Consider the following 14,509-nt stretch of genomic DNA (forward strand, 5'->3'; position numbering starts at 1 on the left):
TCGACTGCAAGCTTTGTCTTTAGTAATACCTAGAACACAAATCATCTGTTTTAGAAGAAGAGGGGAGTCCGTATGGGTTAAAGCCAAAGGCAGAGTACATGTGAGCTGGAGCTTTCCACAGTTCTTGTCGTGTGTTCTGCTTTTATGGAAAGGGACCACAATGTGCTTCTGGGAAGGTGAACTCGTGCCCTGTATTGATACCGTGACTTCACAACGAGATCCCATAGGATGAGGTAGGACTTACCATCTTGCTGGATTACTTTGGTAATGATCATGTGAGGCAATGAATGTGAACAAAAATTGCATGAAAGGTAAATGGATTCCTCTTAAACTGTAACAGGACTTATTTGAAAGTTTCCTGCAGCACAGAAACCTTTAGACTGGAAAGCTAGCACTGCAGGACTGACGTTCTTTTCCCCTGAAATAATAACCCCACTCTTCTTTCTCCACCTCCAAAAACAAAATAACTGCTGCAGCTGAATGTTACATTCTATTCGTGCTCCCTGCTAAGGAAAAAGGGAAGGGGAAAAAACTTCTTCAGAACTATTCTAGGAATCAATTTGTTTTAGTTTAGCTCTCGGAATAAGTACGTTTTCTTCTGCAGCTTGGATGGTCTATCCATCACCAGTCCCTCCCTTTCAATATTCTTCTTCCACTCGTACTTCCTCCTTTATGTGTTCTTTTCAGAGAGGTTTGGCACAAGGGAGGCAGCTCAAATGCAGTCCTTAGTTCCCCTTTAAGGCACAAACGTCACATTCTTTCCTCTCAACCCAAACTGGAAGAGAGTAGCTGTGGCTCTCTGCGCCTGTGGAAGTGAGCTCTGTTGAAAGTTGCTTACGACGGGCTGAAAGTTCACTCTATCTCCTGTGCCTTTATCCAGACCCTTTGACCACATAATACAACTCAGTTGAAAGGGCAAATTAAGCTTTTGAATGAGCTGGGTAGATGTCACTGAGCTCCTGTACACATCAGATAACTGAGGAGCGATGTTAATTTATACTTCCAAGGACAACAGATACAATTGCATTGTACTTCAGGTTCAGAAATATTCTTAATGTCAAGAGGGAAACAAAATAGAAAGAGTGTGTTTCTCATTTCACTGTTTGATATAATAATTAAAAAATGAAGATATAACCATTGGGGAGCTTCAGAAGATATACTGGGAAAAATATCCAAGTGAAATTTTTTCCAGCATATTTTATTGTTTTATTTATGTCTTGTCCCCTCCCACACACTACAATTTAGCAATATGACACTGTTGCTTCTAGTAGGTGATTATCATCCTTCTACTACCTTTAAGAAGGGACTTCAGTAGTTTAGGAGCCTGTTCTTACCACAGCTTGTCACAAAAGAGTTTCTAGAGCACCCTGAGTGCTGTGGTGCACATGTACTGCAAAATACCTATTTCACTACTTTATTCCTGAAGAAGAGGAAGGACAACTCAGCAAGGAATCTTGCAATCATCAAGATATAAGAACCTGATACCATATAGGCATTCAAGTGAGCAGATAGATCAGTGTTCTCAAAATAAGAAATGCAGTTGACCTTAATCTTTCTACCATGAGCTTTGCACTTAACTTCAGGAGAAACAGAGTATTCAGATTTGAAGTAATTAATTCAGTATCAGTCTTAAAGCAGGCACCGAGTTTTCCTGACTTAATTCGCTGTTGAATACAACAACTTAAAATGCAAACAGAAAAAATCTATAAATAAAAACTGGAGAAAGAGTCGCTTAAGGAAGTGTGTATAAAATAGTGAAATGCCTTAATTATAGCTCAGCAATCTGAAATATATAGAACCTTATTTACAATCATTCTACTGGCAGTGTTTGCTTATTAACTACTCTAGTCACTTAATGGATAACAATGAATGATTATATACGGTACCAGTCAAGTAAAGCAATGAAATATGAAATAAGTATTTTGTCAAATGGCCACTCATAGAATTTTGTTCTCTCAAATGGGAAATTACACTTACTGGAGTCAGGTGCTCTGAGCTAGTTGCCAAAAATCTGGATATATCAAAAAGTAAGCTCTTGGGAAACATACTTGCAGTAAACAAATAGGCAGTAGTGAGTTTTTTCCTATGAGAGTGTAATGTCTGTGACACTTTACTGACTTCAGGCTTCTAATTTGGAAAAGCTGTACTGGGACAGAAGTCTCCATGTGGAACCTTCATACAAACACTTCATTACGGAATAGTCAGCTCTATTCTTTGTTACAGAATAGTCAGTGATAAAGGGAATGCAGTTTACAGAACAAATGCCCCTTCTTAATTTACACATCCCCATTGTTTGTTGGTCTTCTACATTACCACTGCCCATCCTACTGTGTACTCCTTAAGGAGCATGCTGTCAAAAGTGTGTCCTTACTTTGCAAAAATTCTTTTATCTTTGTTCCTAACAAAAGAAGTTCTGTTGGCATAAAAATAAGTAATAGTAATGTCAGCAAGAATACCTTATATTCTGGTGCTACACAACAAACTATAGGAATAAAATATTGCCAGATTATTTTTTTTTATTATGTAAAATATTAATTACTTTCCTTGAAGGGGACAGTGTTCATCTGCAACATTTCATCCAACAAGCTTTTTCCAGAAGACATTATCAAGTTTCCTCTCCAATATGCATTCCATTTAGTCACTCTATTTCAATTACTGTCATATGGTGTGAACATGGTATGTATGAATATGTAGGCCACTTGGGCAGTTTTCCAGTTAAAAACTCTTCATTTTTAAAGAGCAGGCAATCTTAAACACACAGTTTACAATGATATTTTATCACAGAAACTAACCGATCTTATTAGCCTCCGATAGGAAGTGTCTATTGATAAGTTCCTACAGTTACATCCTGTAGAAGGATTGTCTTCTTGTTACGGCATGGGACAAAGGAGCCATGAGGTCTAGGCTCTAATCAGGAGTTTCCTACAGTCTTCCTGTGTCGCCAGGAACGGTCAGTTGATGTCATGTGTGCTGATTCTCACCTTGCTAGTATTTGAATAACATTTAACCATTGACAGAATTAAAGACTACTTTTCAAAGAGAACTAAATCTATTAACATTTGTAGAGTGTTTTGGTTGGTGTCTTTCCTGTAGAAGCTATGATAAGTACAAATATAGCTGTACTTAAGCTAAAATGATTGTCCTGGCCATGGAAATTACATTAGTTTGTAACAAAACTTGGAGCTACAATAAACTGTACCTACATTTTTTACTTTATCCACTGTTTTACAAGCAAAGCAAGCATTGTTTTGAATGTACTGCAGTGATGATAGAAGTCTTTATTACTTCAAATGCAGACTTAGAGCTCGTTCAGTTTTTCACTGACCTGGACTCCAGCCTTGTTTCTGGATGCCAAGGGTCCCCAGTTGGTCGTACTATGGAAGTTCCAAATGAGAAAAGAACTAGTGCATTCAGCCTGGCACACGCAAAGCTGTCCTGTTGACTACAGTGGGATTATTCTCAGGAATAAGGGCTGTGGGCTTGGAACCCTAGAGATCAGCTACCAGAATCATATTTTGTGGAGCCTTGTGGTTACTGAATCTAAAAGTGATGTTTTTCTAATATGAGAGAGATGGTGGTTACAAGGCTGTGCTTGTAACTTGCATGCAAGAAATGTATAAATGAAGCCTTGTTCTTTTTGTGAATGCTTTACAGTTTTTCCTAATAGAAGTTGTTTTTCTTAATGGTTCTTTCTAAGTCTGAGGTTTTTTAAGGCTAGAGAGACTATTAGATTGTCTAGTCTGACAAACAAGATGTAAAATATTAATGGACAAAATAAACTCTTTGTTTAAAGTTCGTATTCCAGAATCACATCTGATTTTGACTGAAACATCAAGAGTCAAAGTCCACCGTTTCTCTAGGCAGTTCCTCCAAGTATTACCAATGCTCTCTGATTAAAAGCAGCATCTAACTTACCTATTAATTTGCTCAGTCCTAACTTTCAAATATTTGCTGTTGTTCCTTGATTCATTATCTTCTTACCTGTCTTCCTCCCTTAGGCTAAGTGCAGAGCAGAGCTAGGATGGAAGTTTTCAAGGGAGGTTAGCTGGTTTCTGTGGCCACAGGAAAGAACAGTGTAGCTTTTCAACATTTTGTATGTCTTCTCTAGTCTCTGTGTGGTCCATGATTTTGGGACAAATTCATCCAGCTTGCTATTTTTCACTTGGTGAATAAAGGAAACACTAGTTCAGGCAAGGTCCCCTGCCAGAAAGAGTCTCTGGGGGATGTATGCATTCCTCGGCACTGGGAGCCAGGGCAATTTCTTTTAGGAAACGGATGTGATAAAGACATACAGTGTATGGAACAGTATAGTAGGTGAAACAGTAATAGTTGTCCAACTCTGTTCAGAATTCTAAAGAACAAAATAAAATAGAATTTAAAAAAAACCCAAAGTACGCAGGTGCTTCTCCGGATCTTGAGCTATATTGTTCTTCTCTGAAATTAGACCAATGTGAAAGCTCACAAACTCAAGCACTGAAGCTGAGTAAAATCCAACTTGCAATGGGTTCTTAGGGCAAGATTTTAAAGGATCTTATTGAATTTGTGTTCACATACTGTTTTCTGAAAATCTCCCAGTTGGTGCAAACAAATGGCACTTTAAAGCCTTTGCTGAAGTTTTGAATGTACAAATTATTGTGTCCCTTTTGAAATGTTTGCTTTTGTATTTGAAGGAAACTCAGACACAGAAAAGATGAAACTCTGATATTTGTACCTTTCAGATATATAATGAAGACCTAAATGAAGAACTTTTTTCATAGAAAATCTAGACAGCATTGCTACCAACCACTGATGAGTGCAGCTTTAATTCTAATTTCTGTAGTTATATTTTTATCTGTGTTGCCACTACCTTTCAAAACCTACCTATCTTACTGTAGAATGTATGTTAAATGTTTGCTTTATGTGAATTCCTTTTTCTTTCTAATTCCTTGTGACCCTTTTTTTTTTTATAAAACACCCACCTGAACAGATCCAAAATTAGTTATTTCTGCCGTAATGAAACACTTTGCATGGCTTTATATAAGCATGAAATTCAAGGTAAAGAAAATGAAATTCATGTATTCTGAATGAGAGAATCTCAATTTATACCATTTTTCCCCCCAGATTATGCAAAAACCAAAGAGCAAGGGCCATTCATGTGTATATTTTTAATGATGAATCTCAGAATGACAAAGAAATTAAAGTGTTGGATCAGTCAACAGTTCAAACATTTAAGCACAGTGGTTTGTAAATTCATTGCTGTGGTAGCTCCACTGAAAAACTACTTCATATCAGAAACAAATATATTGCAGTAACCAATTCAATTTCCAGTACCACCTGTCTCTACCTCTCTGTGTTTTTGGTTTTTTTTTAATAACAGCTCTTAATCTCTACTGTTCACTAATAAAAAATATTTTAATAAGAGATAATACTGTAATCCAAATGCCTATAGATGCTTGAATCAACGATCTCTGCCTGTGTAATTGCTAACACTTTGTTCAACTCTTTTTAAAATCGCTATTAAATCTCATTCTCATTTTCTGTATTAATAGAACAAGAATTCATTTTTAGTGTATCCTCAAAGCAGTAATGAGCATTGTTAACATGTAACAACAATGCCCAAGGGGAAAGTTTTCAAAGCCGATCTAACCTTAAGGCTTTGCTATTGATACACTACAGAGTCGTCAAGCCAAGAGCTGTTAGAGCTAGTCCATTTGGAGAGTTCAGCTGAATATTTCTGCTTAATATATTGGAAGAATTATAAATGGTTTAGGTGGTGACCTAGTGAGAAGGGGGAACTTTTGTCTAGTAGCTTAAGAACAGGGAGGCAACATTATAAAAATAACTATACCTCCTGTTCATATTTAAGTGTATCATATTGTGCTTTTGTTCTGATTTTGCTTCCGTACAGATTTTTGTAAGAGGTTAATGAGAAAACATTAACAAGGCATGCAATATTGCATATGGGGAGGAAAGCTTGAAACGTAGTTATTTAGTTATAAACAAACAATAGATATTACTTTTTAATTGCTTTTTCAGAAGCTAAATTCAGCCTTTTTGAAGAAGTATTATCTATCTTATTAAATGCAGAATATTATCCTTATTTTCTTTATTATGTATAGCAAAAATAAACTTGTCTAAAGCAATAGTGCTTCACTGATTTTGGCTGAGTGCCTCGGTCACAATAAACCAGTCAAGACCTTATAGATTGAAAGTCCTATACAAATTGTAGTCCAGGAAAATGACCTTCTTGAGTGCTAGAATTTGAGATTCAGCCTTTACGTTAGCTGAAGGTAGCAGAAGTGGCTTGAGGAGTCTCTGTTTGGGGTATAAATTAAGAGGCTCAAGAACAGTGTATTACAGCAGTGGTAAGGAATAAGATCATTTTCACTGCACTTTTTGAGGTCTCAATTTCATTACTGTTAAAAGTATAAGGATGCATTTTAGGTGGTGGTTGAATATTTCAACAGCGACCAATTCATACAGTGTTCAAAATCTGAAACTCTGTTGGGGAAGGAGGGGTAGAAATGTTCTTCTGTTTGAGTTCAGTTTGTCTGTGAAATGAAGGCATAAATTGTTGTAATTTAGCCATCTTAATTTACAGCACTTGGTCACACCATTGCCCTTTCCTTGGGTATAAGCTAAAGGTCATCATGTCCTAAAACAACTAAATATGAACAGGCAAGTTCAATAATGTCAAAGCTCAAAAATATTGACAGTCTAAGCAATGTGCTACGTGTTGTATATTTCTATCTGTTTTTCTAAAGGGGGGGGGGGGATATAGGAGCAATCTTCACTGGTTAAATAGGATTCAGGCCCTTGCGGTTTCATAAGCTACATGTTTTTCACTTTAGAGCTGGACCTGATGTTGCTTTTCAGTAGAATAGTTGGTTTGTGTTGCAGGAAAGGACTTTTATTTAAGAGGGTACTCTAACAAGGGACCGCTTATAAGATTTTACTTAATGTTTGTTTTTAATTCTCAAAATGAATTAAATGGAGGTGAGATGTTGAATCTGATAGCAGGAGGACATAAGTTTGTACAAAGCATGAATGAAGGCTTTTTATAGGTTTTCTTCCACCTGTCCTTCCAGATTACTCCATACTGTGTACTGTGTGGTCCACTGTTTCGTAAGAGATGTCTCTTGAGGTCTCTCTGTCTCCAAACTGAGAATAAGGCATGCATTTGAAATTCCATGTATTCCATTTATTACCTAAAAATATGGCTTTCTCCTGGGCTGTTGGATAGGGAAATTAATTCCTCATGCTTATTTTGTCATTGTCTGCTTTGCATGCATTGTCAAAAAGGTGATTTATTACAAAACTGAAAGGAGGAACAGTCGCTTAGAACACATCTCTCAGTGACCACTGAACAGATTTAAAGTGGTACAGGTTCTTGGACACCATGTTGTGCAGGTATTTCATATAGTTTAGTGGTTGTAATTCACTCTTTGAACCTCAACTGAAGGCTGAGAGCTATGTTTGAGGTAGATATTTCACGCGCTTTTCAGGGTAAGGATTCTATTTGAAGTCTTCCCCAGTTTCCGGGAGGCTCTGTCCTCAACAGGCCGGTCCCTGTATGGCCTGTCAATGATCTCCAGTTCCTTCAGGACTACTAAGTGTCCAAACTGACTTTGTTAATTTTGCCTTTACTTGTGGACTAGACATATTCTCTGATACCTGATCCATAGATTCAAGCAGGAAGCTTGAATCTTCCCTGCTCAACAGCTGGTCTACTCTCTTTTGTCTTCTTCCCTCAGTTACCTCAGTTTGTTTTGCAATTTTTTCAGTGGGGACAAAAAGAAGGGGAAAAGCTTTCTCGAGATCCGCTACGTCATCATCAGAGTCCGATTACATCTGAACTGTTCCCTAGCCATGTATCCTGTTTCTTAAACAACTGTTGCCCTTGTGATATATTAATTCATACATAAAGCTGGCTTGGTTTTCCTTGAACTGCCTGCTACAGTTCTTTTCTGGTTCACACAGACACCTGTTCCCTTCTTCCTGCTGGATTTAGTTGTCTTTTGAAAGAATGAATGGATATGAACTTCAGCTGATAAATACATGCATTTGAATCTGTGACTGTTTTGTGGCTGGATTGGTTTTGATGACTTTTATCTGTAGTTGATTTGTATCTATTTGGCTCAGACTCGCTGGGGGTAACACACAGAATAAATGAATAAATAAATTTGAGGAACAGACAGGAAGAGAACAGATGAATGAATGGGTGATAGGGACAGAGAGTGAGACTAAAGAGAAAGGGATGGATAATTGGTGATTAAGAACTACAGAAAAATAAGGAACAAGCAGTGATCAAAATAGAGAAAAGAAATAAAAATAATTCAAAACTGAAAAGAATAGAAAGAGTGAAAAAGAAATAAGTAAGAACTTGGTGCCTGATTACACCTAAAGGAGCAGAAACACGGTACTTGTAATTATGTGGAAGGGCTAAGATTGTGCACCAGTGAAGGGAAGAGTTTGTAGGAGGAACCATGGGACAATGTTCAGGGTTGGGATGATATAGACTCATTACTCATATCTTCACCCCTAATTAGTTGTCAAAGACTCAGAGCAGTAAATCTTGCCCATTTGGTAAAGTTAAGTGTTTGCTACAGGGCTTATGTACTCTGAACTCACATTAGCAGTGCCTCTCTACCTTTTGCAGTGTTCCATGTGGAATATTCCTGTAATGGATCCTCATTTTCCTTTTTCAGACTTGCTGGTTTGGTTTAGCATTTCTTTGTGCTCTCCAGTCTAACCTTTGTTCTTTTGTCAGCATATCCAATTAACTAAAAAAAACCAACTAAGCACCACTAACAGGACTTTCTTAGACTATTCATATTGAAGTTGCCTTGTTTTTTTCAGATCCACTTCCCTATTCCTGCATGTTATCCCTTGTCACGTTGCATCTCAGAAGCTCTGTTAGCACCTGCAGGCAGAGAGCACCAACGTTCAGCGTTACGCGTTGCACATGTACTGCACAGCACACATAATACATAGCGTGAGTCTTTGAAACCGGTACTGTGGCCAAGGAGGGAAAGCCTTTGTTACTACATTGCCTGCTCTCTCAGGCATCTGACTTCTATTTGCCTTCAACTGAATTCCTCTCTATTCAAAAAGCAGCAACAATTGCTGCTTCTCCTGCCCACCATGTTTATTTTCTCCATTTTTTGTTTGGAGGTCAGGAGAGCTTCCAGGCACTACCAGGTTGCCTGTTTTCTCTCTACTTTTGACCTCTGTCCATTAAACTCTTACTGTAGTGCTTAACTTTAAACAGATGACAGCAATTATAAGTATTCACGTGCTAATAATCAAACGTGTATTTAAAGTGCCTTACTGGTTTCACTTTGAAGAGAAAAACATTCCCACTGTGTATCTGCTTTGCATCTATCACAGAAAGGGTACTTAGTCTGATTGGAGCTTCTAGCTGGTAATGGATGGTACTGTTGTACTGTAGTGGTTCCCCAGAACCCAACTGAGAATGGACTCTCACAATAAGTGCTAAACAGAGTTTTGGCATTCCCTGTCCAAAACACCTTACAGCCTGTGCAAACAATACAAACACAGCAAGTAAGATAAAGACACCTGAAATGGTAGCTCAGAGACCATCATGTCATGTGAGTTTTACAGGGGTCGATGCGTTGTTGGAGGTGCTCTTATGCCTAAGTCATCTCAGGAAAGGAAAGATTGCCCAGTGGCTCAGGCAAAGCATGAAGATTCACTTTTGTTCCTTGTTTTGAATCTCTGGACACACAGGGAAGCTAGGACATTTCTCATGGTGACGTCTGTCATTTGTCCCCTGAGGAATGAGTCACAAAACTTGAAATGACAATTCTTTTCTCAGAATATACCAATGTGCTATATAAAAATACCCATCAGAAAGAAAATATATCATCTGGAGTAGGAGAAGTTTTGGGAAAATAATTTATTTGTTGATGATGGTTCTCCTTTCTCTCTCTCTCTCTCCCCCCTCCCCCCACTCCACCAATCCCCACCCTGTTTTTTGTTTGTTTTTACAGCAGTTGTATGCTGCCCAACTTGCTGCGATGCAAGTGTCTCCAGGAGGCAAGATACCTGGCATACCCCAGGGTAACCTTGGTACTGCTGTATCCCCTACCAGCATCCACACAGACAAGAGCACAAACAGCCCTCCACCGAAAAGCAAGGTACTGTACCAGGCCCTGCAGCATTGTGTTTCTGACAATGTGGGTAACCTGCATGTGGGGTTTTGTTTGGTTTTTTTTTTTTTTTTTTTGAAGAGTATTTGTGTGCGTCTCAGTTGCAGGCAGCTTTGTTCTCAGAATGGCTTCCTAAAATAGAATGTTTGTAGTGCCATTTTTTTCTGTTGGGAGAACTCCAGTATAATAATACCAAACAACCACTCATATACAACATCAATAACAGACACCACTTCAGCTGAGATCCCATGGGTTCCCTCGCAGTGTCCTAGCTGTCACACTGCTGTTTCTTCCATCTTCAGTAACAGGTAGCAGGCTGAGGTGACCACTCCTGTTCTAGCACACAACTGTCGTTTCCTTTCAGAAAGCTAAACCGGAGTCAGGTTAGCAGTGTGTCAACGAAAGATGGAAAGCAGTGGGGCATCTCATCTGTGCCCAGATCCTGTCCTGGGGTTCAGTGGGTGTTTGTGGGGAAACAAATTTCCAAAGCAATGTCTATTGTGTCATAGAACATAATCTTGGTCATAGCTGGGCAGTTAAGTCCATACACATTTACGAGGTCAAGCCAGCAGCTTGTAGGCACACCTGTATAATGCTGCCAGTGTGTGACTAGTTATACCTAGAAAAAAGACAGAGTATGTCCAGTGGAGGAAGATGAGCTCAGCATATGCCGTAGCTGAGTGAAAGGAACGGGTCAAAATTGAATGACACATCTTAGGTGTCACAAAACAACTAGGAAGAATTGAGCCAAGGAGTGCAAGGAGAAAACAGTCCCATTTAGGTGACAGCAAGAGCTTGATAAAAATGTGTCCTTTCTTTTTGTTAGTGTCCTCTAGCATGCTGTCCACATCCTTTATCATGTCAGAAAAGATTCCTTGAATTGACAGTAGTGTCTTGTTTTTACCCTAACAGTAAAGCAGCGCAGATTAAAAATAACTAGACAGATAAAGAATACCATTGTCAACACAGTGAGATACATGTTCAAAGAATAAAATAGATTGTGTGGAACCAGTGGCTGTTGTGTTAATGAATCAAGCTCTGGGTCTACGTTTTCTTTCTTCTCTCCTCAGTGCAGACTCTCTGACTTCCCAAAGTTTATCCTTGGCTTGGCCTCTTCTTTTATGTATTACAGAGCAAGGAATCACAAAGCCATGCAGTGCTTGGTGATAGGGTGGGGTTTTTTTTTTCCAAAAAGTCATGTCTATGGTTAACAAGAGGTTTTTATGCGTTTTTACAGGGGGTTTTTGTGTGTGGCTAGCGGCTTGCTAGATCCACTGCACTTAAAATCCCAGTGTTGTTTTTGGATCTCTTGTGCACAAGCAGAATGTCTGATGAGATCTAACAGGACATAGTATTTATTTTGTAGCAATTGTGGAATTAGAAGGCCTTCCATATCTACTGGTAACATCAAGCAAAATTGTCTTACAGGCAGCTGTCAAGATCAGCTCTGTTCTCCCTTGTGTTTATTGCTTTTTCGTATGTGTAGGTGTTCCAGTGCCTTTGGCTTACAGTTCTATAGGACACAAACACAACTTATTTGCAAATTGGGGGGGGGGGGGGGGGGGGGGAAGTGGGCCAAAAGGAAAGGAAGGGGGCTCCAAAAGGCTGTAAAATTGTGCAGCGTGAGCCCTGTGATGCGTGCTGTTTTCAATCTGCTGTGTGCCAGTTGGAGGCTCAGAGAGAGAGTGAGAGAAAGAGAAAGGATAATGCTGAGAAATGATAGAGTGGCTGTGACCTCCAAGCTCAGCCTGGAAATCCAAGACATTGATTTCACTTAGCATTCCTGCTGAGAAATCCGGCGGAGTTCAGTTGTAATAAAAGAACAAGATTCTGTTCTAATGGTAATGGCGTATGACAGACATATCACTTTGTCTGTCCTCCGCACCAGAGAGAGGAGAATTGGAGAAAGGTCACCTGACCTGCCTGTGGTGTTGTGCGAATGCTATACTGAGCTTTGAACTCCAGCCTGGAAGCACAATTATTTATAATACTAAATGATAAAGAAACCTTTATAGAGCCTGCAGTAATTAGAATAAAGCTTATACAATGGTGCAGTGGCCTGGCTCAGAAAACACGCTGGCAAATCCGTCACAGTGGCAGAAACTGAAGCTTATGCATTGAAACTAAACACCTTCGTTTGTGTCTTTGTGGACCTTCCATTGCTTTTTCAAAGCTTGTTTGTGTTCAACAGCTCCAAAAGTTTATTGTGTTTGCTGATAGGTTTTTTTTTTTTAATTTATTTTTTTTTTTAGCTTTTGTCAGGGAGTATCTGTCTGGGTTTCACAGCCATTTTTTAATATATTTTTCAAAATCTCCAGCAGCAATTTGGTTCGTGAAGTTAGTTCATGGTGGTCTTTCTTGCTGTTACTGTACGCCAAACCTCGACAGATGAACAGTTAATGCCTTAGACAAGCTTTCAATAGATGCTGTTTGCTGAATCTCTATTTTCAGCCCACAGTTTACACTGCCGCAGCTTTGGTAATACGCTCAAGTGTTTGGAGACAAGGAGACAGCCTTACCTGAGAGAGTGTCAAGCTACTGGCAAGCATCTAGGTCACTTCTGAAAAACTGTATTTTTTAGCCTCTTATATAGTGTTAAAGTTAGTGTGCTGCGCTTTGCAAGGATTCTTCAAAGTCGGCCTCAGCAGCAGATGGAACAACTGTTGGCTCTAGCAATGCTGAGAAGCATCAGGGAGAGTTTGCCAAGGATCATCCTTTAAATCTAGTAAGACTTAAACACGTCCCTGAAACTCCTCTAAGACCTTGGCAACTCCCGTTTTGGCAAACCTTTTATCAGTGGCCCTCACCAGTGTTTGAATATTGTGCTGGGCGGACTACCCTGGCGTCTTCTGTTGTCTTGCTTGCCTTTCAACAGATGTGACCTGAAATAGTCAAATTCACTTCTTAGGTTTCTGTACTGTAACTTTTAGGAAACCATGAAGTAGAGATGCCATTATGCTGTGCTGCACACATTCTGTCAAGTTTTGGTTAGGAAACTGAGCTGGTGTCGTACATTCTTCCAAGAAGAAATCTGTGCCAGAAAAATTGATTTAAGAAACAGAGCTAGTGGAGCCTGTCCAAAAGAAAATGTGTGTGTCTTGCGGAAATGGATTTTAACACAGCTTCTTCTTGAGCAGTTTTAAAAACAGCCGGTATGCTAATCATACCATTCAAATTTACCAAGGCCTCCTCCACAACCCATTTGAAAGGCAACTATCTTTGAAGTTTGCCAAATTGTGCTGGATTTCCAAAGTCTGTCTTAAGCAGCTTTTGCCTTTGATCTTGTAAGTGCTTGCATACTGCTCTGTTGGGTGTTCAAGGTGGTTTCACGCTCCTGAATAAGTAGGAGAGGACAGGCACAGGTGAAGATAAGGACTAGCAGAATAGCCTACCAGTCCATCTTGTGATTAACTTCAAGCCTCTTGCTTGTACAGAGCTGTGCAGGAGATAAAAAAAAGCAGTGTTATAGAGAATATATTTATCTGAATGGTGACCTTTACCATGCTACCAGGATTCTCAACTGATAGCTAGAGTCTTCACTGACTTCAGATGAGGTGCATCATAGTCTTGAGTAAGGACAGCAACATCACCCTCACTTGTAAACAGCCAGGGCCAGGTTCATTCCGATCTTTGTTCCTTACTTTTTATGTTGCACGTACAACTATAGCGTCTAGTGGCTGCGTGATGCAATATCCTAGCCCTTTCCATGTAACCTTTCAAGTACAGTAATTCTGGAGTGAATTTTCAATGTATCTTGTAAATGTAGCTAAATGATTCCCCGTATTTAATGGAGCACAGTGCATTGTGTGTAGCATCTGCTGAAAAACAGGAGCAATTCAGTGTGAAATGTGACAGGAGAGAATTCCTGTGCACTTTTCTTTTAACCTTGTTATGACCTCAGCCCTAACCCTACTCACAGTTGTGTCTCCATCAATGGCAACAGCACACAGATTGTCCAAATTGGGGGTTTTTTTGGTTCTTTTCAAATACTTCTGGCAGTCATGTTGCTCTTTGCTCAGCAGTAGCACCTGGGAGTTGTGACAAGGAACAGAAATGTGTCTCAGACAAGCTAGAAACAGCACTAAGCATTTGAATATACACAATCATATTCTCCTCAGCTGCAATATCCAGACAAATATCAGTATGAATCCTTAATCAAAGATGGTACTGTATTTTTATATTATCTGGTCCTCTGATCACCAAAGTAAACATTGGATTGAAAATTCTTCTTGTTGCCTATAGTCAAAGACTTAGGGTTTGCCCCTCTACCACAGCACAGGTTGGCCTTAAAATGGCGATAAATTCTCCAGCAGAACTTCTTCCATTTCTGAGGATTATCTGCCGGCATACATGCCAGC

General features: G+C 39.3%; 1 protein-coding gene across 11 annotated transcripts in view; it reads left to right on the forward strand.

The window, feature by feature from the left end:
- The window catches only part of SOX5 (SRY-box transcription factor 5), a 649,375-nt gene that overhangs the window by 580,593 nt on the left and 54,273 nt on the right, over positions 1–14,509 (forward strand). For all 11 annotated transcript variants that reach the window (XM_086756526.1, XM_086756522.1, XM_086756506.1 and 8 more), the window contains one exon: positions 9,993–10,139. In XM_086756526.1, the coding sequence (XP_086612652.1) occupies positions 9,993–10,139 (147 nt within the window). The remainder of the gene's footprint in view (positions 1–9,992; positions 10,140–14,509) is intronic.

Source organism: Chlamydotis macqueenii, chromosome 1, assembly GCF_036417535.1.
Source record: "Chlamydotis macqueenii isolate bChlMac1 chromosome 1, bChlMac1.mat, whole genome shotgun sequence".
Lineage (NCBI taxonomy): Eukaryota > Metazoa > Chordata > Aves > Otidiformes > Otididae > Chlamydotis > Chlamydotis macqueenii.